Below are 25,839 nucleotides of genomic sequence, written 5' to 3' on the forward strand. Positions count from 1 at the left end.
TAGCTACAACCTGCAAAATCAAGTTTCTTCGATTGCACTGGTTACCTTGAGAGTGTTGAGCTGGAGAGCTACCTGCTGATCTCCCTGCTAAAAATCTTCCTTTTGCTTCTATCATATGATTTCTCTTCCAGTTTTCTATCTATCAGATGTACATAGTGTTGCTTTTACTTAATTTAGATAAAACGTGTTGACGCAGTCCTTGGAACCTGTATTTTGGTGTTTGGTAAATATATCCATTCCATAGATAATAACAGGTTGTTAGCTTGCCATGGACAAAGAAAACTGGGACAGTTGTTTTGAAGGGAGACTATCATACAGTAATTATACTTATTATACATAATTATGCAGTAAACTCTTGATTATCTGTCGTTGGCTCATTGATGAGGGGATTAACCAACACTCAAATTCAGGTATCAGCTACTGAGTAACAGAAAAATATATTGTCTTTGAACAAGTCTAGTGCTGTTAAATCTGTTCTGGTTTTTCTTACAGGAAATGTATCTGCAGGCTTTTCAAAGTGAATGTACTAAATATACTTGGATAGTTTAATTTACATATGTTTTATAACCACCTTTTTTTTCCTTTAACATCTGCATTATCCTACTCTGCCATTACTTCATGCAGTTGAAAGCAAACACACTTGCAGTTCTGCAAGAAAATGCATGCAGCTGTAATAGGAATAAAAGGAAAGAATCGAAACTTGATGTCTATATTTATATAATTTAGTTGTACTTAGCATAAATTGTTTGACATGCACCATGAAAGAAATAAGATATAGCCCCCAAACGTGTTTTCTTCTTAATCCTGTCAGATGTGATGCACATATGCATCCTACAAGCATTAATATATTCTGAACTGGGATTTTACATGCAAAACATTTTTTAGCCTTTTGATTTGGAATGACATGATGTGATAATGCACTAATACTCACATGAATGCTAGGTAAGACAATGCCTTTTTCCAGTCTTTTTTTTTTTTTGGAGGCTTTTACGTGGCCTCTAGGTGTACTAATAACGCAGAACTTAAATGTGTTTTCATTTTATCTAATGGAAACTGAATAACTTTCTGAAGAAGTATGTAGATGTTTCTGTGTTTCTACTATCTAAGGTAATTTTATGAACAGCTCTGTATGTTTTTCTGCATTGATTAACTTACCCGGGCTTCAAAAGGGATCATCGAGAAGAACTAAAGAGACTCCTGAAAACACATTTCTGGCTTATAAGAACTCCACTATTTAACTTAAAAATAGGGATTGTTTTTATATTCTGAATGGACAAGATCAAAGATGATTTTGATAAGTGTAAATCTGAGACTGAATGTTGGCATTATGCCTTTCAAATGGCACCTACTTTTTATTTTTCCAACATTTTACACCTGTCCCTACTAAAATAAAACTACACACCTACACACATACTTATAAAGCATTTTTTAAAAAAACTCAAGGCCCTGCCCAGCTAGAATTGCATGCTTATAGAATCTCTAGGTCCTAAACTGGCAAAAGGAATGACTTGGGATGTACCTTAGTCCAGAAGCCAAAAAAAGAAGCCCTCCTTCAAAACAACACTACAACCACCTCAACACTATGCTGCCCACATGTGACTGTCCTGCAAAGAGACTCCCTCTCAGAACTCTTGTCTTTATCTCTGAGAAAACTATGTGCACAAATAGGGCAACAGCTTATCAACAGTTTCTTCTTTGCTGCATTTATTTTCTTCTGCTATTATTAAAATAAGTAAAACTATGCCTTCCCTAACATCTGAAAGGGGCTTTATAATATCTGTAAGATCCGTTCATCAGCTGCTACTCATCTAACATAAAAATAAATACCCAGTCACATTACTATTTTATTTCATGTAAGGTCCACTCTCCCTCCCTACTCTCAGCTGAATATGTTTGGTAATATTAAAGATTTAGGATTGCATTACTGCTTATCACCTTAAAGAAAGACAAGTATCATCAGAAAAGAGAAAGAGACAATTTACTCAGAAACAAAGATCCAGGTAAAACAAACATCAGTGCATTCCTATTGCTTTGCCCTTTGGCAGATGAAAAAAAGTTAATTTCACAACAACCTTTCAGCAGATACATGGCTTCTCCTACGGGCTTCAAATCAGAGATTCATTAAAGGATATTATGCAGACTTGGGTTTTAATAAAGACTTCCTTATTGTCTTTCTTTTACTCTAATTTTCATAAAATTTATCCTGATTTGGACCCTGCCACTAGGCACTCGCTGCAGAACAACTTTTCTTTATTCAGGCATGCGTTGTACTTGCAAATAACCTAAATAACCACCCTTTTAATTTATTAAATCTGTGATTCCTACTGCAGGCAACCCATGTTGATTAGGAAAAAAATATTTCTGCTGAGGAACAAGGGAATAATGTGGGCACATAAACCATGCTCTGTGTACTAGTTCTCATTTTAGTTTTAAATAAATATAATCAAATCCCAAACCATACTCACCTGTTTTGTTTATATCAAGCTCTGATAACTTTAAGGCTAGTTCACTGGAGTTCCCACCCGGAGAGGACACAAGGATGTCATGTAATGCATTTCTTCTACCTGTTCTTCCTGAAGCAATAAAGTCTGCATATGTAGATTCCACATCAGTCATTGCTAACAAATATCCACATAGCAGTACCTGGATGGGAGAAAAAAAAAGAAAAACAAAAAACACTTAGACGACCAGAAAACCAGATGACTTCATGAATTTGGAATAGAACTAGAAGTTCCCATTACAGGGTAGATTGACACATCTTCTTTTACTGGTTAGCCAGTCTCAAAATTTGGAGAAATTAGAGAAGAAAGAGAGTAGAAAGCAAAACCACCGTGTGTATTTTATGCCATCTGTATTCAACAGTATTTTAACCAACTTCATTTTTCCATGCTTCATAAAGTGATAGTGAGTACTTTATAAAAGCAATGACCTCAGCAACATAATTTCTTTACAGTTGTCTCTGCTTTTAATATTAGCTGAGATGTAGGAGGTAGGCAGGGGGTGGAACAAAGTTCTTTTCTACAAAAAGCAGAGTGCAACGAGTAAGAAAGTACAAATTGATAATGCTTTTGTGCAGAACCTTGTGCTCATGCACAAGACACTGTTGTGTTTTGTATATTTTCTTTCCTATCAGTATTAGTTTTGGCATTGTATACAGACCTCTTCAGGCTCAACTACTTTATTTTGGTGCGGTAGTTTCCCTGATGCAAATGCATTACCATAATGCTCCTGAAATGAGGGGAGATGTGCTACCAGAGCAAGCAGAATAGCTAAACTAGAATGCAGAGGTTTGAAAACAGTGCTCTGTAAGCTAGGTATAATCTCAGAACTTCTTTTCATTAGAAAACAATTATTTCTTGTGTCATTATGGAATGTGATGATGTGCATTAATTCAAGATCTGACAAAGATACAGGAAATACAATATGCTATTTCAGTCATGGTAACAGAAAGAATTGCCTCTCTGCTGCAGATCTAAGCTGGTAGAATTTTATTTTCTTAATTTATAAAATGTTAAAGAGTATGGGGAGGAGCACTTTATCTCACTGATTACATTGCTTTTACCATAGTTTCATGTGTATGTGTCTAAGGTTTTCTGCAAAATGCTAGGCAACCATGCTTTCCTCATGTTTTATGTTTCCATGTCATAGGGAAATCAGGGAAGCTTTCAGCTAGAGGAGTGCTTTAAAGAAAAGAAACACTACAGAACCACTAAGCCAAAGCAGCTCCCCCACAGTTGTATGCCTCCTTCATTTTAAGCAGAATTTCTCTGGTTCTGCACACTGCAGTCAGAGGACATGGCCATGCAAGCAGCAACTCACAGCTTCCTACAGCAAGAGGCTTTAGCAGTTATTACTAATGTAGCCAAAACTTCACATTTGCATAGAATGGATAAATCTTTTGAATCAGTTCCTACTGCAGGTGCTGAACACTGAAGCAGCTCTTGAAGTCATCACAAACATTAACAGCAGCAAAAGGTTCAGCTTTCTTTTTTCAAATAAACAAAAAGCCCCTCATCTTTTATCAACACTTTTTATTTGAAAAATAGATACAAAAAAGACAACAGCCAATCCTTCTCCACCCTCATAACTTTACAAACCCTGTTCACTCCTCATCCTCATCTCATTCCTCACCTCCCCATATTCAGTCAGCAGTATGAGGGTGTATATATGATGTGTGTGAGAAGTCAAGAAAAGGGTTCTACACCATACAACATATTTTATTTAGTCTAAATATAACTACATCAAGTATCATTGCAAGACTGACTGACTTGAAAAGAAGTTCACTGCTATCAAGCTTTGGCGTCCCATGCCAAACACCGAATGGCTGACAGGCTAATTTAACTCTTAAGATCAACCACTGTGATACAGGAAACTGCTTAAAAACCAAACCAACACAGAAATAAAAACTTCAACAAATCAACAACCAAAAAACAATCAACCCACAAAACCTAACAACACCACCTAGGGAGGGAAAAGAGGTCAGCATTGACTGAAAGCCTGCCTGACACACAAAAAATAGCACAGTGCCTTTGTTTAATGATAAAAGCTTTTAAGGGAATGAGACCACATGCATTTTTTCCTCTGAACTGCCCTCTTATTGAAACACTGCAAGAATATTGAAGCAAGTGGGAAGTCTACCATTTGTTCTTTGCCCAAGGGGCAGACACTGCAATGCCAAATATATCCAACATGTAGTAGTAATGCAGCACGTAACTTGCAAAAGTGAAGGCAAACAACGAGGACAGTTTTTATACAAAAATAGCACAAGTTTGCAGATTTATCTGACCCACTCACTGAATAGCATTCACCAAAATCAGAGACTAAAAGATTTTAAGCAGAAATCCCTTATATTTGTGCATGCTTTTTATTGCAACTGACTTGTAGAAAAGGAAGTGCAAACCATGAAAGCAATCAATAGCATTACAGGCTTGGATTTCATATTAGTGAAGGACCAGTCCAAAGACACTGTAGGTATCATCCCTGTGAAGACATTAATTTATTTTTACCACAGAAAAAAACACCACAGAGTTGTTTTCTTTTCTTCTTTGAAAGATGCATATGAGTGCATCAGGCCCAGAATAACTAGAAAAGACTAAGACTGAGGTGGAACAAGCTGTAGGGCTGTAAGACTTGCAAAATAATCCAGGTTGTACTCCATGAGAAATTCCCTGGATGTACAAACTGCACTCCACAGAATATGCTTCTGTAGGATTATACTGCTCTTGAAACATGCCATAAAAATAGAAAACACCTGGGGAAATCTCAAGCTTATTTAGTTTCAGCTACAAAACAAGCTACAAAGGCATGGAAAAAAATGTGCTTGTAGAGAACTTTTTAAATGTTCATTTTCTGTATGCTCAATATGGGATTACTAACAACAGTCTGATCAAAAAATAATGTTATCAAACATACATTTATGACACTTCCAAATTTTCCTGTCTGTGTCTCCTCCTAAATAACAAATACCGTTCTGTTTTGTATTGGCATTATCTTGAGACATTACTGCATAAATATGGAACTACACTGACATCACCAAAGAGCTCCCCTTCCAATGAATGGCTCAGTGCCCAGCAGTTTGTACTTATTCACTGAACCAGTCATTAAGGAATTCACATACACTTCAAAAAATCTTTTTCTCCCCCTTCAATCTCTGTGGAAGGAGGTGAATTTGCAAATAACTTTGTGAAATATAATTTGAATTTTCTAAATAATATCATGAACAGGTACTCCTGCATTAAAGATTGTGGCCACAGTCCCACTAGTTCTACGAATTTAAATTTTTCAAAAAGTTGCAAAATCAGTACACTGCTATGTGAAATTACACTGAAACAAGAGGGCTGCAAACCTCACTGTCTCTGCCAATTCAACCAGCAAACTGAAGAAAGAAGCTCTGAGAGAATAAGGATTAATGAAACCTGCTGCTGCAAGACTGGATTCCTTGGTAACTGATAAGATACTATCCCATCAGAAATCCCCCCCAGCTGTGCTTTACCTTTCCTCCCACGTAGAGTCACTATGCCTGATAGTGGGTTAGAGTTTGCATCACAGCCCAGGGGATTTTCATACAGCCTCTTTTATTTCCTCAGATTCTCAATTTCATAAACATCTTGAAATGTGAGTATCTTAGACTTTTTTCTCTTTCCCTTCCCAACTCCTTCCTCACAAAAAGCTGTGCTTAAAATTATTTACTTAAGAAATTAAAGAAGATAAGAATGGTAGTTGTTACCTCGGATTTTAGTCAGTCTATCAAGACATGCCTGTATTGTTAATGAATATTCTGTATTGAACATAAGGGGTAGAGTAAGTATCCAAAGAATGCAGAAGGAGAAAAGAAGGATGCCAAGGATAGGTTCAACAAGGCCAAGTGCTGGGTCCTTAATTTGAATCAGAACAACTCCATGCAATGCTACAGGCTGGAGGAAAAGTGGCTAGAAAGCTGCTCAGTGGAAAAGGACCAGGAGATGCGGTCAATATCTGCTGAACATGATCCAGAGTGTGCTTAGGTGGCCAAGAAGGCCAATGGCATCCTGGCCTGTACCAGAAACATTGTGGCCAGCAGGACCAGGGCAGTGATTGTCCCCTGTACTTGGCACTGGTAGGGCTGCACCTGAATGCTGTGCTCACGACAAGGACACTGAGGTGCTGGAGAATGTCCAGAGAAGGGCAACTCAGCTGGGGCTGAGTCTGGAGTACAAGTCCTGTGAGGAGTGGCTGAGGGAGCTGGGGGTGCTTAGCCTGGAGAAAAGGAGGCTCAGGGCGCATTTTATCACTCTAAACTGCCTAAAAGGAGGATGTAGTCAGGCAGGGGTTGGTCTCTTCTCCCAGGTAATAAGTGACAGGATGAGAGGAAACAGCCTTAACTTTCATCAGGGGCAGTTAAGACTGGATATTAGAAATAGTTTTTTCACTGAAAGGGTGGTCAGGCATTGGAACAGGCTGTCCAGGGAAGTGGTCAATCACCATCCCTGGAAAAGTTCAAGAGATGTGTAGACGTGACATTTAGGGCCATGTTTTAGTGGTGAACATGGTGATGTTTGGTTAATGGTTGGATTTGATCATCTTAGAGGCTTTTTCCAACCTTAATGATTCTATGATGAGAACATTATAATTTAACAGGTACAGAAAGGATCAGTATTTGTGTTTTCAGAAATCTACCGGAACACTCCTTTAACTCCACAATCCAATTTATGTTAAATTTTCCATTTCCACGCTATATATAGAAAATGGTATCCCACAAATCTCTGAAGATAACAGTCAAATCTCTGTAACTGAAAAAAAAAATCCTAAAAAGTTACTGATGAGTTCACAAATGTAATCCAAATGTGACTGTGTTCCACAATCATTCAGTGAAACCCAGTAATACACAGTGTCACTGCTCTCAAGGGTTTGGGAGGAAAAGTACAGAAATTATGTGGTATACCAGCATGAATTAAAAATCAGTGTCTGTACTGCTTATGGGCTAGAGGTACCTAGGGTTGTTGAATTTAAGTCTGTTTAAGGGACTAGATACCTAAAAGAAACCCAAGTGAATTTGAAGTACCTGTGCTAATTGGTTTCATTATTATTTCAAAAGGAAGACAGAACAAGAGCAGGCACTTGACATCCTTACAGCTTGTCTATGAATTTGGCACATGCTGCTGGCAAGCACCAGAGAGCTGCCATTTTCTTGGCAAACCTTCAGTGTAAGGCTAAGAGGTAAAATCCTTCAATGCTGCTCCTGCTCTTTCTCCATCTATGTTTAATGGCAGCATCAAATAAAAGATTTTCAAATAAAACTCTCCCAGGCTTTGGCTGCTAAATGTTGTATCACGATCAGCACATTATTTAAATGTAATTATCTATATTCAGCTTTCACAAGGGAACAAAAAAAAAAAAAAGAAAAAAGAAAAAAAAGAGAATTTGTCATTTAATAGCATGTCTGATTTAGAGAAGATGTATAATTATGCTTTTAAAACAAATTTTGGTTCTAAATCTAGCCTAAGAAACAGGGCTACAGGGCTCTTTCCAGTGACGAAACAGATCTATTCCACAGCAATCTGTACCTAGATTTCTACCTTATGCATGGTCTTCTAAGCTGAAAGTAAAATCAGAGGAACAATTTAACAAAAACATTTTTTGTTCCACAGAGACTGTATCTATTGTGTTATGTAACAATGTGTTTTTGCACAGACACAGATGAACAGAAAAATAGAATTAACTCTTGAAAGCCAATTAAATATTAATAACAATGCAAGATACCAAGCTGGGCAATATTTTAATCTGCACTTTGAAAATCCCTCATGTAATTTTTTCTGTCTGATGTTTCTGAAGTGACCAGCTCCTTGGAACAGTAATGCAGAACAGGTTACTTACAGTTGACAATTAGCATACTTTGAGGGTGCACATTCTATACATAGCCATCCTAGTACTACCAAGATCTTAATAGAAATTAACAGGCAATTCAACTGGTTAAACAATAAAACAGAACAAAGAAAATCACCACCTGAGATTTTTTTCAGAAAAAAATTAGCTTGTTTAAACCTGCATACAAAAGCACTATGAAGCGAGATATCCTTCAGCTCACAACCTATACAAGGAGATCATTCACAAAGACAGTTAATTGGTTTTCCTTCTATGTTATCTAAGTTGCAGTTTTCCTAAAGAGATCTACAAAACTAAAAGCAAAATAGTTACAGTTCTTAACCATGTCCTCGCCCAGGCAAATTTCATTATGCCCATAACCATAAGAATTTCGTCTTTCATCCACCACTTAATCTAAATTCCCAAATTTAGTTGTAGCTTCCAATGTTCCATGAAACTGGGCAGTGAAATAGCAGCAGCAAATTAAAGACAAAAAGCAAACATAACCAATGAAGCAATACCACAGAGACCTTGGTTCTTTGGAAAGATACACTGCAGAGATCATTGATGGTTCTGGGAGTAATTAAAAAATAGCAATGAATGTTTTGATATTTTGAAATTAATACCCTACAGACAAAACTAATCACAACATTTAAATATCTACATAGGGACATTATGTTAGGGAGCAGAAGAGGGTGACCTAGAATCTACCATCACTGTTCACTGCCTAACCTAAAGAACACTAATGGCAGGAAACATGTTTGTGAGAAAAGGCATCCATTGCTGTGTTAATTTTTCTTGCAGTTTGTGAATGAACTTCTTGGCTTGTGAAGGGAAGGAGCAAGTTAAAGCACTACTTTTCAGGATACTCTGATACTCTCTATGAACAACAAAATGCATTGCAAGCACCTTATAATCACAGAGATAGATAAAGGCCTCAAGCCAGGTGAGAGGATTTCAGCTCCTCACGTGACACACACCTGGCAGCCCTGATGAGCATTCACACATCCATCTGAGCTGAAAGGAGGTCCATGTTTTAAGGTTCTGGGAGGATGAGGCCAGGTATGCAGCACCTTAGAATGCTGTGGTGCTCTGAACCAAGGAACACAGGCAGAACACTACACTGAACAAATACAGTGTTTGTTCAAAAGGACTGGATTCAGCCTTTGGAGAAAGCCTGTCTATTGGGGTCTTTATATGGCAATTCAGAAGCCCTTCTTAAAGAACAGTGAGATGAAATAACAATTTTTGTCATGAAGACTATGACACAAAAATCACCCCTCAACAATAAAAACGGGCTCTTCCTCAACTGCTGGGTTACTGGAAAAGACCAGTCTATTGAGAATTCATAACTGACTGGCAGCTTGGAAACACTCTGTGCAGAAAAGACAAGAATTCCTGTAGAAATGTGAAGTTGATGTCTGCTTAGGATCAGGATGTTTAGTAGAGGGGATGAGGATCAGGGGGGAGGGAAATTTGTGTGGGCTTTGCTCATAAAGCTCCTTACCTTGCCTTTAAATCAGGATTCGTGCTGTAATTGAGTTTATTCTCTCAGACACTTCTGTCAGTAGTGCCAGCATTCACAGCTAGTGATTTAAAGGTATTGATCAACACAGGTCTCATTAGGTGAGACTCTGTTCCTTAGAGAACCTGATATAAGCACTGCAGTGACTATTTTTGTCTCCTTTAGTCACTGCTACATACAACAGCCTGTATACAGCTTCACAGTGGAAAAAACCCCAAAACATTGAACAGTCATGATCAGTAAACTGCAAATATTTTGGGCCAAACTGCTGTGAGCCACTGTCTTCTTTACAGACAACTTTCCACTGAAAAAACCCCAAAAATACAGGTTTAGCAAATTTTTAACTGAAGCTCTGATAGCAAGATAATTCTGTGAATTACCCACATACAGCTATGAGCCTTCCAATCAATGGTACATAGGCAGTGATGTGGAAGCCACTCAGATTAATGGTTTTCTATGAAACAGATTTCCAATTTCTGGTAGAAGTTTAATGCTGTGAAAGGGGCTAAGAATGAGATCTTTAGACCATGAGAACTGCATTTGTTCAGCCATGAGGAAAGAAGGTTTTAGGGGACACCTTATCACCATCTTTCAGTATCTAAGGGGTGGCTAGAAACAAAATGGAGACTCCCTTCTTACAGGTCGTGGAAAAGTTGAGGGCTGATGAGTACAAGTTACTACTGGAGAGATTCCAGTTGGATACAAGAGGAACATTATTCACAATCTGAACACTCATCCATTGGCATAATCTCTCATGGCAGAGGTGGATTCCCTGGTATACAACACCTATAAGATTCAGCTGAACAGGGTGCCGGGCCATCTTGTCTAGAGATGCTTTTGCCAAGAGAGGTTGGACTAGAAGATCCTTGAAGTCCCCTTTCAACCTGGTATCATATCCTTCTATGAATCCTAACTCAAGATGCCCTAAAAGGATTCTGGTCCATTGAAGTTTCTAATTCAGCATCCATAAAATGCTTATCATGTAAGATCTATTTCCCTCACTAACTTTGCAGTTATACATTTTGTTAGATATTACTCTACTAGTACTATGGCATTTGAGGTAAAACCAATAACACCAAATGCCCCCCCCCCAAAAAAAAAACACCAACAAACCAAAAACCAAAACAAAACCCAAACAAACAAAAGAAAAAGCCTTCATTCATTAAAAAAAAAAAACCAAAAACAACAAAACCAACAAACCACCCCAACAAAACAAAAATCCACACAACCAAAAAATCCAACAAACAAACAAGAAGTGGCATAAAGACTGTATACAGTACATTGTGGTGCACTTTTCCATTTAAATGGGAACCAGCTATCTTTTCCAAAAGACAGCTCCATAGCACAAGGCAGTCTCCATTTCTTTATAAGGGCTCAAATACTCTATAGTTGAACTATAGACTGGAATGGCTAAACATTCCTAAGTACTTAACTACAGTTGTTGCAATTCCTAACAGCAAACCATAAACTAACATGAAGATTCATGCTGTATTGTTACAAGCCAAGAAATGTAGCCCATCTCTTCTCTATTAACTTATACCCAATCTGGTAAAATAGTTTGTTATACAAAATACAGTTGTGTTATGCAAAGTGTAAGTGCTTGCTCTTCATTGTTTTAAAATATCAGTAAAGGTAATGGCTAGCAAGAAGATATTGATCAGCATTGCCAGGACATATCTATGCATGTGCTGGGCTAGGGGAGTGTGATGGCATTATAAGAACACAATATGGATGTGAAAGAACCAGATTTCAGGTGGGGAGGTAGCATCCAGGAAAGGTAGCCTGTCTGCAGAACAAGACCAGAAATGAAGAAAAAAAGCATATGGAGATGGAGAGGAAGCAGCAATTGCCTTAGATAATTCAAGAGCTCAGTTAGAGAAACCAGTTCACAATCAAAAAGGAAGACTCTGGTGGACTCTTCCAGCTGCTCTACCAAAAAGCTCCCAGTGGGATAACTTGACTCAAGGACTTGACACAGAGCCACTGATTTGAATGCAGGGCTTGGCTCCCCCATTGCAATGGGTCGCTCCCATCCCCAGCTTAGCTGAAGTTTGCATTTTGTGATGCTCAGCACTCTGTCAATTTGACTGATATGTTTACAGCATCTACAACAGCTGTCTGCAGGTAACAAAGCCTTTGAAAGGGAAAGCATGAAGTTAGAACAGCAAGAAGAAAATGTCTAGATGATGGTATCATGACAGCATTTATAACAGGAGGATGCTCCAGCATTTTCATAAGGTTTCTTCCACACCTATTTGCTAGGATTCTTCAATGTTTCAGTACAATGGTGTAGTCTGGCCATCAAATATTCAAGCTATCTAAATGCTCTACAGTTAAGTTGTCCTTAAATTCTTATTATTAAAACAAACAGCACAGCTGTCCCCTCTCCAGGGCACTTTTCCTCAAATCTTTAGGGTAATGTAAGCTACTAAACAGAAGAAGCATTTGTTGTATTACATATCTTTTCAGCAATTTCTGGTGAAATAGCTCAACTGTTTGCATGTGATTACCTTTTAAAATCATGCAGTCATGACTCATCAAGAAAGTATGTGTTGCAGCATCCAGAACAAAAAAGCTTGAGCTTATTACTGTTTCTTTTTGGACAGTGGCAAACACTGTACTGAAAGAAAAGGATTTGCCTTTTTTTGATAGCAAGATCAACCACAAGCATGTATTTCTAAATTTTAAATATTGGTTCCTATTTGCTTTTAATAAAATCAATTACCTCTAAAAAAAAAAAAACAAAACTGCTATAGGATCATTTGCTTCTGTGAAGATCTCACATTTCACGTGCAAGCTTGGAGTTTCCAAAAATACACCCAATGACATCACATTTTTCAGTATTTGCAAAGATAAATACCACTGGGCTAGCCTGAAGACCTGTGAACACGAGATATCTAAAGTATATTTTCAATGCCTGGAAGAGAAAAAAGATGGAAAAGGCAATTTATAAAAGACTGATTAATTTATTGTGGCACATAGACATTCACATTCCTGATTTATCTGGTCAGCTTTTTGATTTGTTAATAACCAATTGCCTTTCCCATCCTTTTTTTTGTCCTGTGGAACGCATTTAAAACCTACTTTACATTTGAATTAGTTGTCTCAGCCATCAGACATTCTGCCTTTTAATTACTATCTAGAAGCTGAAAAAAAAAAAAAGCTAACAATTTGGCTAACAGCACTTCAGTTTTTTTTAACTTAAAAGCAGTTCAATTTATTATATCTCACAAAATATATTCATATTTCATATTGTACATCATTTCACTTTGGTTTCTCCTATTCTCAGCCTTACATTTTTCAAGGTTTCCATCATTTTTGCATTCTGTTCCCATGTGTACACTGACTACTTTAGAGACTAAGGACTGCCTGGCTCTGTTGCTATGCAACAGCATAGCCTACTTAGGGCTTCCTGAAATAATTGTCTCAAATGTGCTTTTTTTAGACTTGTTTCCAGCAGGAATACTTTACAGATTTTTTATAATGGACCACTGATATGACCACAATGTTAGATAGCGGTCAACTGGGAAGTATTGGTAGATACTTAAGATTAATAAAAAGAATATTGCAAAATTGAAAAAAAAAATGCTTGCAAAATTCTGGACATACGTGCTGCATTTTGACAGAGAGGTAAATACCACAAATATCCCAATATTTTTGCCAGATGTTACTCCTGTGTATGAGAGCCATATATTTATCAGAGGGGAAAAAAACCCTTAAATGTTCTTTGTTTTACACTATTTCATTCAAGGGAAAAGAAAATAAAAGTTCTCTATTTAGAGTATATCCCCCACCACTCAGGAAAAATGAACCCTCTTTATACAGAGTCTATTATAAAATTAATCATCTCAACAGAATGAACACATGCAAATATTGCATATATTACAAATATATTGCAATTTATTATCAAATAGGTTGATGTCAGAATTCTTTAGGACAAGGTTCCAAATTTTTACAATCACACTATAGATGCCAAAAACTGGATCTGCATTTGCTTTTTGAGGTATCCTCAAGCATTCCCCGTAGAAACTGTCCCATGAAACCTTCAATCTTTCCAGCCTTCAAAAGCATTTCCCTTGTTACAACCTTCTAGTGCTCCTGCTTCTAGAGTGGAAAAATATGTTCTGTTTTCTTATAGCTGGCATAATTGGGAATCTAAGGTTAATTAATCTCTGTAAAAAAACATAGAGCAATTTAAATACAAGTCTGTTAAAAACAGCATTGATTAATTCCAGAGGGCCGAATGTCTTACAATACACCAGGCTGAGGGATCAAAGCAAGAAGGTCTAACAGTACAGAATATTTTAATGAAAGGAAATATTTTACCTCTTATTCTTTTTCTCTCTCGTTCACCTTAGCATGTTCAGCAGCAGTTGCATCTACAGAGAGCAGCGTGTCAGTCCAGAATTGTGATAAAGAGAAAGATGTTTGTCAGAGCCCAGGAAAATAAGAGCAAGGTTTAAATTAAGGTCCCTGCAGAAGCAAGTCCATCTGCAGCCTTTTAAAGCAACGGGGGGAAGAGAGCAGCAATTTCATACTGTTTGCAAGATCCTAAGTCTTAAAGATGACTTTTAAACAGAGTGGACGGTGCTAGGCTTCTCAAAACCAAATGCAGGAGGTGGCATAAAGGGGTAATTTTCCATATTCATATGCATAACCACATACATGCATAATAGCCAAGCTATCCAAGAATATGAGTCAGCAAGGTTCAGTGAGTGGGACTCTCTCAGACTTGAAGTCTCTGTTCTCTAAAACCACCTAAGTGGTACAGCTCAGACTCAAATCTGCAGCGATACTGTTTTAAAAGCTAAGATATCAAGACCTGAAGAGCAGCAACACTTGGAAGGATCTCCTTTGCAGCAAATAACCAATTTGAAACCTCAAAAATTACCCAGAATCGGATGGAGGAGAAGAAAGCATTAATAAAGAACTCTTTATAATGGTGAAATCTGTTATTATGTGCAGTTTGTATTTTATACTTTGCAGTATTTATGGGCATTTCAAAGACAGGCCAAATAATTTCTAACCTAGCCAAAAAAAATCCCTTATATTTGTCACAATATGCTTGAAGATAGAAACCTTAGCAACCTCTTTTGCATGCCCACGTTTAAAAAAGAATTTCATTAAACAAAGAGGAAAAAATTGAAACTAAATCCCTTGCTAAATAATCCTTTGTCACCTAGGATCATTTTGTACACTTTGTATTGAAAACTATGCACTGGAGAGTATTTTTCTGATAAGTTTCCATGCGCTGGAACTAGCTGGAAACAAACAAAAAAAAATTGGCTTGCACAGACTAATATTCAATTAACAATTGTGCTGCATTACATAATCTGTCCATGACACTCAGATTTAAGATGCATTTCAAGAGGCAAACCCAGGTACCCTGACAAACACAATACCCAGCCACAATCGAGGAACATACAAGTTCTGCAAACCACAGCTACTTAAAATCACTGTTACAGCTTTGAGCCTGATGGTCAAATATTTCTCCTTGCCAAAATTTCAAGTGAAATTAAAGCTCAAATACTTAACCATATTCACCTAATGTTCCAATTTCTTCATCTACAAAAAGAAAATGCCAATTTGGGCAATTTACAAGCCAGTGATGGAAGCATCTAAACAAAGTAGAATTTTCTGGACTCTCACACAGCTCATTGATTTCAGCCAACCCTAACAAATTGCTCAATAACTTTAAAAGATGGCCTACTAAAACCACATACAGTAGACATTTTATATTCATGCCAAGAAAAGTTATCCAACTAAACACATATTTCCTGCAGCACAAGTTCTTAATTCTGCCTTGCAGCTCTCCCTGTCACAGAAGTTGCTGCTACTAAGAAATGTTAGAAAAGCCTAAGAAGAATCTAAACATACAGTTCCTGCCACATGCATAAACTCAATAAAATATAATAAACTGTAAGCCATGTTTTCTGGTTATGAGCATAAACACACAGGTATAAGCAGATACAGGAGAACTTACACAAAACCCTTACAAAATTCCTGAGAGGAATTCATGTTGTTAGACTACACAAATCCATCTGTATTTGAATAGCTGACTTGAGCTTCAGGGCCATGCAAATTGCAGATTTCCTCCTTTTTACTACCTGCTGGTGGATAATGAAAAGGAAGTACCAGCTGTCTGCTTACAGTAAGAATGCGTATGTGGGCAGAATACTTCTTAAGACTTCCAATTTTTAAATCCTGGCACAGGGAAAAAACCTTCAAGAGCAAGAAGAACTCACAGATGTGAATTCCTGGATACCATATTCCCCATAAAAGGCAAGCTGCAGGTATAAATTCAGAGGAAAAAGGTAAAAATATAAAAAATGTTGCTCAATATCTGCAATGAAACCCATATCTCATAGTCACTAAGGAAGTGTCCTGTTTGAGTAAAAGCTAAACTTTAACAATAAAAAGAATAAAATAATTAAGTAATTGGGAGACAATGAAAGGAAATATGGGCAGAGCACAGTAAAAAAGTGCATGAAAACAAACCCAAATGGACTCTCAGACTGAGCAGGAAGAAAATCAACTTGAAGTGTCTCCTGACAGAGGTGAGACTTATTTGATTTTTATTTATTCTATAGTTGTCATTCCTCCTGGCAAAAATCTTGAGACACTGACAGCGGTCTGTAAGCCTCTATCCCATCCCAAGTACAACTATCCACCTTTATACCTAGAAAAACATGAAGGACCACAACACCAGAGAAAATTGGCAGAAACCAGTAATGTTCCTGTGCAACACTTTGAGTGTTCAGGGTTAGAGAGCTTTGAATATGACTTTATCTACTACCCATGTAAATATATGTATGTATACCTGCCAAGATAGGTATCATTAAATACTCACTCCATCTGCATAACTACTTTCATCTAGACATATATATAGTAGAGTCTGTAAGCTCAGTAGATTTTCCATAAACTGTAAGAGAACTGCCTTACATCCCAAATCTTTGTCTATTTATTTGTGAAATAATCAGCTTTAAAGAACCACTTGTGGGTTGACCTTGGCTGATGTTCACCCTGCTCTCTCATTCCACCTCAACAGGGGGACAAGGGTGATGATGGTAAGATGAAAGAGTAAAGAACCAGTGGGCTGAGACATAAACAGGGAGATATTGTAGTAATTATGAGCACTAGCAAAACAGACTCGACCTGAGGAAAACTAACTTGCTGCCAATTAAAACAGTTTGGATAGTGAGAAACAAAGACAAGTTAAACCAACACCTTCCCTCCACAGCAGTCCCTTACTCACCCTCACCCCCCCTGTGCCAAGGCTCAGCTTCACTTCTGTAGTTTCTGACTGCTCTAGCCTTCCCCAGCACCCAGCAGCAGCCCAAGGGGACAGGGAATGTGCAGTCACATCACTCCCTAACAGCTGATGGTCCTGCTGCTCCTCCTTCCCCACGCTTTTCCCCTGCTCCAGCATGGTCCCTCCCATGGGCTGTTCCCACAGGCTCCAGGGTGGGCTGGAGCTCTTTCAGGGAACACCAGGGAGCTCTGGTGGGGCACACACTGGTAGGCAAATACCTATTTCTATACCTACTGCACTGCGGTCTCCTCCAGGGGCCTGGAGCAACACATCCACTTCTTCCTTTTCCTGCAACCTTTGTATTCCCTGTGCTGTGTCTCACGATCTTTATTTCTTCTCTACCTGTGTGTTTAGGTTTTTTTTAATTCCCTTGCTTAAATATGTTTTCCCAGAGACACTACTGTCCTGGCTGAGGGACTCAGCTGCATCCTGCAGTAAATCCACACAGACTTGATCTGTGTCCAGCATGGGACAGCCCTGGCCTTTCCTCTCAGAGGCTGCACCTAAGGCACCTCACTGCCAACACCTACCCTACAACAAAATTCCTATCTGTCAGAAGATACTCAGTGGCTATAAATGACCATAAGTACTTACTGTGCTTTCCAATGTCTTCCTTAAACTCCATTAACTGCTGAGACTGCCCTTCTGTCACTTTCCTTCACTGAAGACTTAGAAATCACAACCATGTGAGGATCTCACTCCTGGTATCTCACAGCTGATAGGAGGCAGCCTCTTTCCAAGCAAAGGTTATGTGGATAAGCATGTTAACACCACGAGAGATAGACAGTAAGCACTATTCTCTACTCACCAGCTTCTACCATCACAGAACAAGTAAAACTCAGTGCTCATGATCACTGTAGCTGGGACTTTTATAGCACGAGAATTGATGTGTTTTTCCCCAAGACTATAGTCCTGTTTTACATGAGAGAGGACAATGAATCTTTTCTGTTATTTTAAATAATATTAATACAAGATTAACTTTGACGTTTAAGGTTTCTGTACCAAGAAGGATGAGAGAGGAGTATATACCAGCTTTTCAAACTTAACAGCTATTTCTGAGAAAGCATTCTCTACAGAAACTAAATTACAAGTTTTTTTTTTTCAAGATCACACCATATTATTCAATTGAACTAATGGCTCTCAGAAGAGCCAGAAGTGCCAAGAATGCAAACACACTGCAAGAGGCAGGATGTTTGTTTTTGGTTCTACTCTAAGCATTGATTAGCTTGTTCATAAAGTAAACATTCCAAAAGAACAATAGGTGAAAAGACAATAGACTTGCCCATATGCCAAGTTTGCATGAATAATTATATAGAGACTCATACTCTCAGTTTCAGGTGACCAACATGAGATATGACAAAGAACTTTATGCTTCAGAATTCAGTATGAACTAACCTTTGTAAAAGTATTTAGGGTTAAGCAGTGAAATAAACTACTAAATGTAAGCCCTTTTATCACTTCTGAAAATTTGACTTAATATAGCGTTGAAATGTAGGACACCACCCATGAAATTTGAAGAAAAAATGCAAATTTCAAGACCGAACGTTGATGAAGAGAATACCCACTTAAATTTCAGCTCAGTCAGAAGTTCATTCAGACTGTAAAAAACATGAAGAGAAGAAATACAGGGGGGCAGGAGAGAGAAGGCAAAGACCTTTTTTTTTCTCCTCCTAACCAACTAATGCCCACATTTTCTAATCTGCCTATTTGCACCTGGATTAAAAGCTTCACTGAACATGAACTCCACAGGTATCCTTTAGGTAAGCAAATTTTAACTTTTAGGGCAATACATTTGAAATTTGCTAGCTCAACCACCAAGAATCATCTTTTCTACACTCCCCTTTAACAAAATTTTCCATTGCTACTACATACCTTATACCTATAAGCCTCCTCATGATCCAGGAGAAACACTGCCAGTATTTTCAAACAAATAGCACTGATATTTGCACAGCAGATAACATTCCATATTTGTTTTCATCAGACTCCAATGAATTCAGAGCCAAGATAAAAATGGAAAGGCGATGTATCTTCGGTTCAGAAAAGCTTTTCAGCAGTCTGAATGAAATAACATTCTGGTAAGACACATCTTAACTATACAATGCTCAGCCTCAAAGTCTTAAATCTCTCTGCACAAAATGCTTCTACCCCCCCTTAGTAATTTGCTTGTTAACCCTTTGTGGGGAATATCTTTAAATACGAGTTTCAGAACCAAGCAGTATTTTCTTTCCTTTTGTATTTTGCCACTTTTCTTGTCCATCCCCCTGTAAGGGTTATTCAAACGTTAGCACTCTAATATTAAAATCAACTAAATTACAAAAACCATTTACGTTCTGAGTTATGAAATAGAAAAATTTAGACATGCAAAGCACTGAAAGGAAAAAAAAAATCAAGAATCTGGAAGGCTAACTGCAATAGAAAACTTTTGGATGAAGACTCACAAACTCTGGGTGCTACATATCTTGACATGCATCCCCTCGTTTCCACAGAGCTATTTTTCATGATGCCATTACAGGATTAACATATTTTAACCAGACAGAAATGACCTATGTGTGACAAGATGAGTTTTGAGAATCACTGCAAATCTTTTAGCCATTTGACTCATATGCCAAATGAAGCAAACTTATCTGTGAAGTCAAATTTGTTTATTGCCTGAAACTCCACATCTATCTCACTACATAACATGATGATTCTTAGGTTCATTAAAGCTATTTTTCAGAAGTTCTCCCCTTGTTTGGCCTACTTCAGAATGCCATTTAAGGGACTTCAAAAGTTAATGGGGTCAACAGAACATAATATCAAACTTAATCAAAATTTCCCCACGAAAAAGAAATACTGAAGGATTTTTTTTTCCTTTTCTTAAAAAAGATACAACTGAATTGTAAACATGCACAGATTCTGAGTCTTACATTCAAAAGAGGATATTATATGAAGAATAAATTAAGTGCTATGCCATCCCCAGTAAAAACAGTAGAGCAGGAAAAGGCATTCACCATATTCGCTCTAGGAATATAAACAGAAAGAAGGGAGGGGTGTTTATCATTAAAAGTCAAAACAACTCTCTATAATTCCATGAAACACAAGCAAACCTCTTCCACTCATCACATCCAAGACCAAAGAAATGCTTCTTACACAATGAAGCTTAGTTGGAACAATTTTAACCAGTTAACTTTCTGGGTAAATGACAAGTTGAAGAAAAAATAACCCAGAGAAGCTAAACAAAACAAACCACCACCTGTAATTTGATTAAATAGAGATTATGATTACACTGCCAACAAAGGCAAACTGGCTTAGTCTGATTATTAAGCAGGTAATCAAAGATTCCACTGAGCTCTAATGTTACTGCATGAAGTTTTGATGAAGCAGCACAGCATCATGTCTTTTAGATGTTACAACAGTAGCAAGCAGGTCTTTTAAAGGAAAACCATATGAGACTAAGGTAATTTTTCTCTGTTCAGCTTCATATTATGTTCTTTTTTCTGCATTCTTTCTACTAATCTTGGGCACTCTAAAATGACAGCAATAGAGCAGAGGAGGTCCAGAGACAGAACCATGCCTGATACTGGGTAAGAAGGTTCTTAGAAACAAATTGTGATGAGGTACATCTAGAAGAATAAGTACTTCAAGTCAGCTCACATGCTTCATTAGGAAAATTACTCTCATTATGCCATTATAAGGCTGAATATATTTTTTCTTAACACACAGAGTCAGAAACATGCTATGCCACAAGGGTATTTCTATCTGCTTTGAAGAAGACTGGAAAACATTGTGCTGATCATGGTTAATACCAAATAGATCAGAACAGAATTTAGAAGATAAAATCTAATGATAGTTTTGTTATAAAAAAGCAAGAATTACAAATAGGAAAAAACCAAAGTATAAACTATAATAGTGCAGCATGCATAAATAAAAAACCCCTGTGCTCTATACAAAGTGCTTGACTTCATATTATGCCACTAGCAACATGACAACCAAATATACTTTTTTTCCCCTGAGAATTGGGAAAAAAAAGCGTTTTCTCTATCCAGAATGAATATTTCTTACTAGCTTTCCTTAACAGATCTGTACAGAAAGAATTTGGCTGTTGTCAAAAGTGAATGCACTTCAGGAAAAGAAGCTACAGAGTCTCCTGGAATAATGTTGACAATACTCACAATTAAAAATTAAAAAAAAAAAAAAAAAAAAAAAAAAAAAAAAAAAAAAAAACACCAAAAACTAAAACACAAGAAAAACCCCAAACAGTCTTGAAATTCCATGCTCTTTAATGGATTTCTGTGGTTTCTTGTGTTATTCCCTCCCAGTACAATATGAACAATATGCTGTTATTAATTTAAATTAATTTACTTCCCATGGTTCTTTTATGTTTCACAGATTTCAGCATGTGATGGAGCTTTTCTTGAATATCTTCTACGTGGGTGGATTTTATAGAAGGATAAATTTAGTTTGCAAGGCCTGTTGTCACATATCTGTGTTTTTCTGCACCAGGGTAAGGTACATTAAACAATGACAAAGTCATTAATACCTAAATATGGAATTGCTTATTATGTTCATATCTTATTGTCTTAGTAAGAACTTCATATGGAAAACAGAAATCATCTCTTCACAAAAAGGCTGTGGTCATGTCTTGCAGGTTCAGGAGAAAAGCAGCTTGCCACCACTCTCTTCTACACCTAGGAGTTTGAGACCCATTTCATCTCAGCACTTGATCATTGCCCTGCTGCACTTGAACACTCTCAGGTGTAACTGAAGCTCTGTCTCTTGCACGATCCTTGATCAGCTTACTCCTGTGAAATAAGCACTGTGTGATGGAAAAAGCTGTCTTAAGCATAACAATGAAAGCTAAGAGGACTTCCAGAACTGCTCATGTATTTTACTCCAGAGATCATTAAAATCAATGCACTTAATCTGAGGAGCATGATCCAGAAGTGGAGGCCTCCTGGTCTTCAGCACACAAATCATAAGACTACAGAGTTAGGCATCCTCATCTGCAAAAAGGCACAGGACCAGAAGGAAAACAATTGTGCTTGTAACTCATAAACCAGTTTCAACATACCTTTTACACTGATGGCTCTGTCCATGGGTTCCTTGAGACTGAGGACAGCCTGGATTCCAAGTCTTCTCCTTCCACAGAATGAAGCTAATATGTGGAAGATGAGCAGTGACATTCACTTCTTCCCTACTTCCACACAGGTTTTTGAGTTAAACTCGAACCCTGAGTCAGGACTGATAGGTCTGTATGGGCACACCTAGTGAACCACCACTCTTTGAATCACAGAAAAACTTTGGAAGGGATACCTGGAGGCCATCAAGTCCAACAATCACTTGAGGTTAGGTAGGCTAACAGTCTGGCTGCTCAGGGACTTTGAAGAATTTTGAGTATCTCCAAGGCTGGAGGGTCCCCAGGCATTATGCCAAGCTGTACCAGTGCTAAGCCATTTTCTAAGCAAAAGATTTTCCTTTCACGTAGCTGGAATTTCTTATTGCAACTTGTGGCCATTGCCACTTCTCCTTTTGTTGCAGAACTCCAAGAAAAGTCTATAGCATCTCCACAGTGCCTCCTTGGCTAGTGCTGTTACATCTTGTAGTGTCCTTTCCATGCTGGACAAACCCAGTTCCTGCAGTCCCTGCTTGTACATCTTGTGCTCCAGCCTCATGTTTTCTGTAGTACTGCACTTGAGTAGGCATGTCAATACATCCCTGTTGTAGCAGCTGTCCACACGACTGCGATGGCACACTGGTGCCTCTTAGCAAGTTCAAGATCAGAAAATCCTCGTTACCAGATCTTAGGTGACACAAATGCAAAGGTATGCAAAAACAAAGACTCCAGCCAGCAGTTCTAGACACTTACTGTTCTAAAATAAAATAGGAAAGATTAGAGTCTATAATTCAGTTTCCTAACGGCTGTATGTAGTTCCCAGATATTTTCCTGGCTCAAGAGTCCGGTCTCATTAGACGCACTGGAGAAGTGAAGGGTACAGGAACATTGGTGAATCCATGATTAGCGAGTTAAAAAAGTTATCACCATGTCATGGGTGAAATACAGCCCTCAACTAAGACACACAACTGTGTCTTGGCAAGGTGATTCCCTCACATTAGTACAGCCTGCTCCAGACTTGCTCGTTCCTGACACATAGTACAAGTAACTAAATATTTTCTGTCTAATCACACAACTGCACAGCATTTGTAAAATCAAAGTTTAGCTTTTGGCTTACTGGAGTCCAGATTTACACTGAAGTTGATACTCCTTTGAGTCCTGGTACAATGCAAAACGGTAACATCACAGGCCATTAATCTACAAAGGATTAAACTACAACATTAATCCACAAAGGATGAGAGCTCTAACTCCACACAAGAAACCTGTCCTCTCAGCTTGTGGTCTCATGCAAAGACTACCTGGGTTTCTGCTTACAGGCCTGAGACTCCAGGAGGCTGCCTGCATGAGCCAGGCTCTGAAAGATCCAACTGTGAGACAAGACAGCATGTTTTAAATTACTGTCTGTGTAATTAGGCACAGTAAAAGCCACCTTCTCATGTGGAGAAAGACCTGTTAATTACTTTGCTGCCTCTCTTCTGCTGCCATTCCTTGTCCTGAAGGACCAGCTGCCCTTTTCATCTTTCCCTGTCTTCTGCTCAGGATCCATTTCCCCTTTAGAAAAGTGGACCAATATCTACCTATCCCTCCCCTCCCACATAACAGTATTCAATTAGGAACATACCCCTTGATATTTTTAAGCCCCAAACTGCAAGAGATTGAGTAACCATTAAAATTTGATTAATTAAAGTTGCAGAAAGTAGAAGTATAATCTGATACAAAATTAATGCAAAGTGTTCTCAGGATACCAGCCTTAATTAACTTTACTGGAGAATTTTCACTGGCTGAATTCTCATCAGATTCTACCAATACAGTAAAAAATATGTAATTTCTCAAGAGAAGATGAGGATTTGCATACTTAACTCCTAAACTTTCAAGAACACACATTCTCTGGCCTTCAGCTTGATGATAGCCTAAAGGCTGTTATGCATTTTTCTTTTAATACATCTATTATTCTATCTAATAAAGTCTTACATATATACTATACCTACAAGCTCAGTAGCATAGTACTGAGGCAGAACAAGAGACAGAACAATGATCTTTATAAACTGGCCCACAAGCAAGCCTTTGAAACACACTGGGCAGGCACTGAAGTAAGATTTCCTTTTTAAAAGAACTTTTGAAGTAGTAAAATAAAAAAAAAAAAAATAGTAAGAAATTGTATCTGTTAACAGCATCTGGAAAAATGACTTAATTATGCAGTTTTGTAGAGAGGTTTCTTCATCAGTATATTGCAATTATGAACTTCCAAAGCCTTTGTTTTAAAACTAGGAATTTTTGAAGGAAGCTAGGAGAAAGAGCAGTAGCTATATAGTACAAAACAATCCCTCAGACATATGGATTGAGCCCAGAGATGACCTTCATATTTGCTCTCACAGAGAAAACAAGAAGAAAGGGGAGGGATACAAACACAGAGTGATCTCAAACTGCCAGAGGCTGAAAACAAAGGATTCTGCAAAAGCAACTCTCATATGGTGTTCTGGACACAGCACTGCAAAATACATACTTTCTAAATTGGGAGGGCTTGGGGACTTTTTGTTTGGTGTTTGGATATCTTTTGGTTTTGTTTTTTTTTTTAAGCTGCTTCTCAGAGACTCCTTGAAAGATCTTGTTCATTATAATTGGTGAGCTTTTTCTTTGCATTTCTTCATCTTGTGTTTCATATGCCAATTTCAGTAACTGATTTGAAAGACCCAGTCTGACTGCAACAGGCACAAGAGGTTCTCTTCATGCTACTAGATAATATGCATAAGACACAGCTGGCAGTCTTATGTTTCCATGGCAGTCAAAATTTCATTACATCTCCTACAAGAGGAATAGCAAAGATAGTGGGACATTAAACCACTTCCTTGATTTTTAGGCAACATGCTGGTGTATGGAAGAATCTTACCCTGTTGTAGATGGAACAAGGAGCTGTAACAGAGAACAGCCTGTACCAAAGTTTAAAATGCAAAAAGACAAATAAAACAAAGTTCTTATTGTCCAGTACAAACAAAGTAGAAAGAACCAAGGCACACAAAATAATGACAAGAAATTAATGAGGTGCAAAACATTTAAATGAGGCAAACAAAGTGATGAGTCATATGGAAAGAAACAGAGATGTCCAGTTTCAGTGTTTCAACAGTCTGACAGTTTTACAGCAAGAAAGGGACCATTTTAGTGGATTTATATAAGTTTGCAATGAACAGGATCACAGATGCATTACATGTAAACAGACAAAATTGCACTAGTCAGGCAGGTCTTTTAGATGGTCTGAGAGAACTCAATCTGCTTTCTGCTGCCTTTGACTTCGCCTAACAAACATTCTTAGTGAGCCTTAGGGAGAGGTATTTTTAAGGGACTGTTGAGAAATTTACTATACTTATATATTCTGAGTACCAACACTTTTGAACAAGTAAACTTGGTACGTATTTCTTTGGTTTCAGAATTTTATTTCAAAAGAAAGATTTGTGTCAAGGTAAGTTATCAGTAGGAAAACAATTCTTTCCAACTGGTACAAAATAGAAGCTGTATGACATCCTGCAGCTCTCCAGATATTCACAGCTCTTTTGAGCACTTCTGAATTCCGTTTCT

The 25,839-nt window shown here is 37.8% G+C and overlaps 1 protein-coding gene across 1 annotated transcript in view; it reads right to left on the bottom strand.

Moving 5' to 3' along the window:
* The window catches only part of PKIA (cAMP-dependent protein kinase inhibitor alpha), a 42,882-nt gene that overhangs the window by 4,135 nt on the left and 12,908 nt on the right, over positions 1–25,839 (bottom strand). The window contains exon 2 of the mRNA XM_084212383.1: positions 2,466–2,643. Within this exon, the coding sequence (XP_084068509.1) occupies positions 2,466–2,616 (151 nt within the window). The 5' untranslated portion in view covers positions 2,617–2,643. The remainder of the gene's footprint in view (positions 1–2,465; positions 2,644–25,839) is intronic.

The sequence above is a fragment of the Fringilla coelebs genome, assembly GCF_963513975.1.
Source record: "Fringilla coelebs genome assembly, chromosome: 1".
Lineage (NCBI taxonomy): Eukaryota > Metazoa > Chordata > Aves > Passeriformes > Fringillidae > Fringilla > Fringilla coelebs.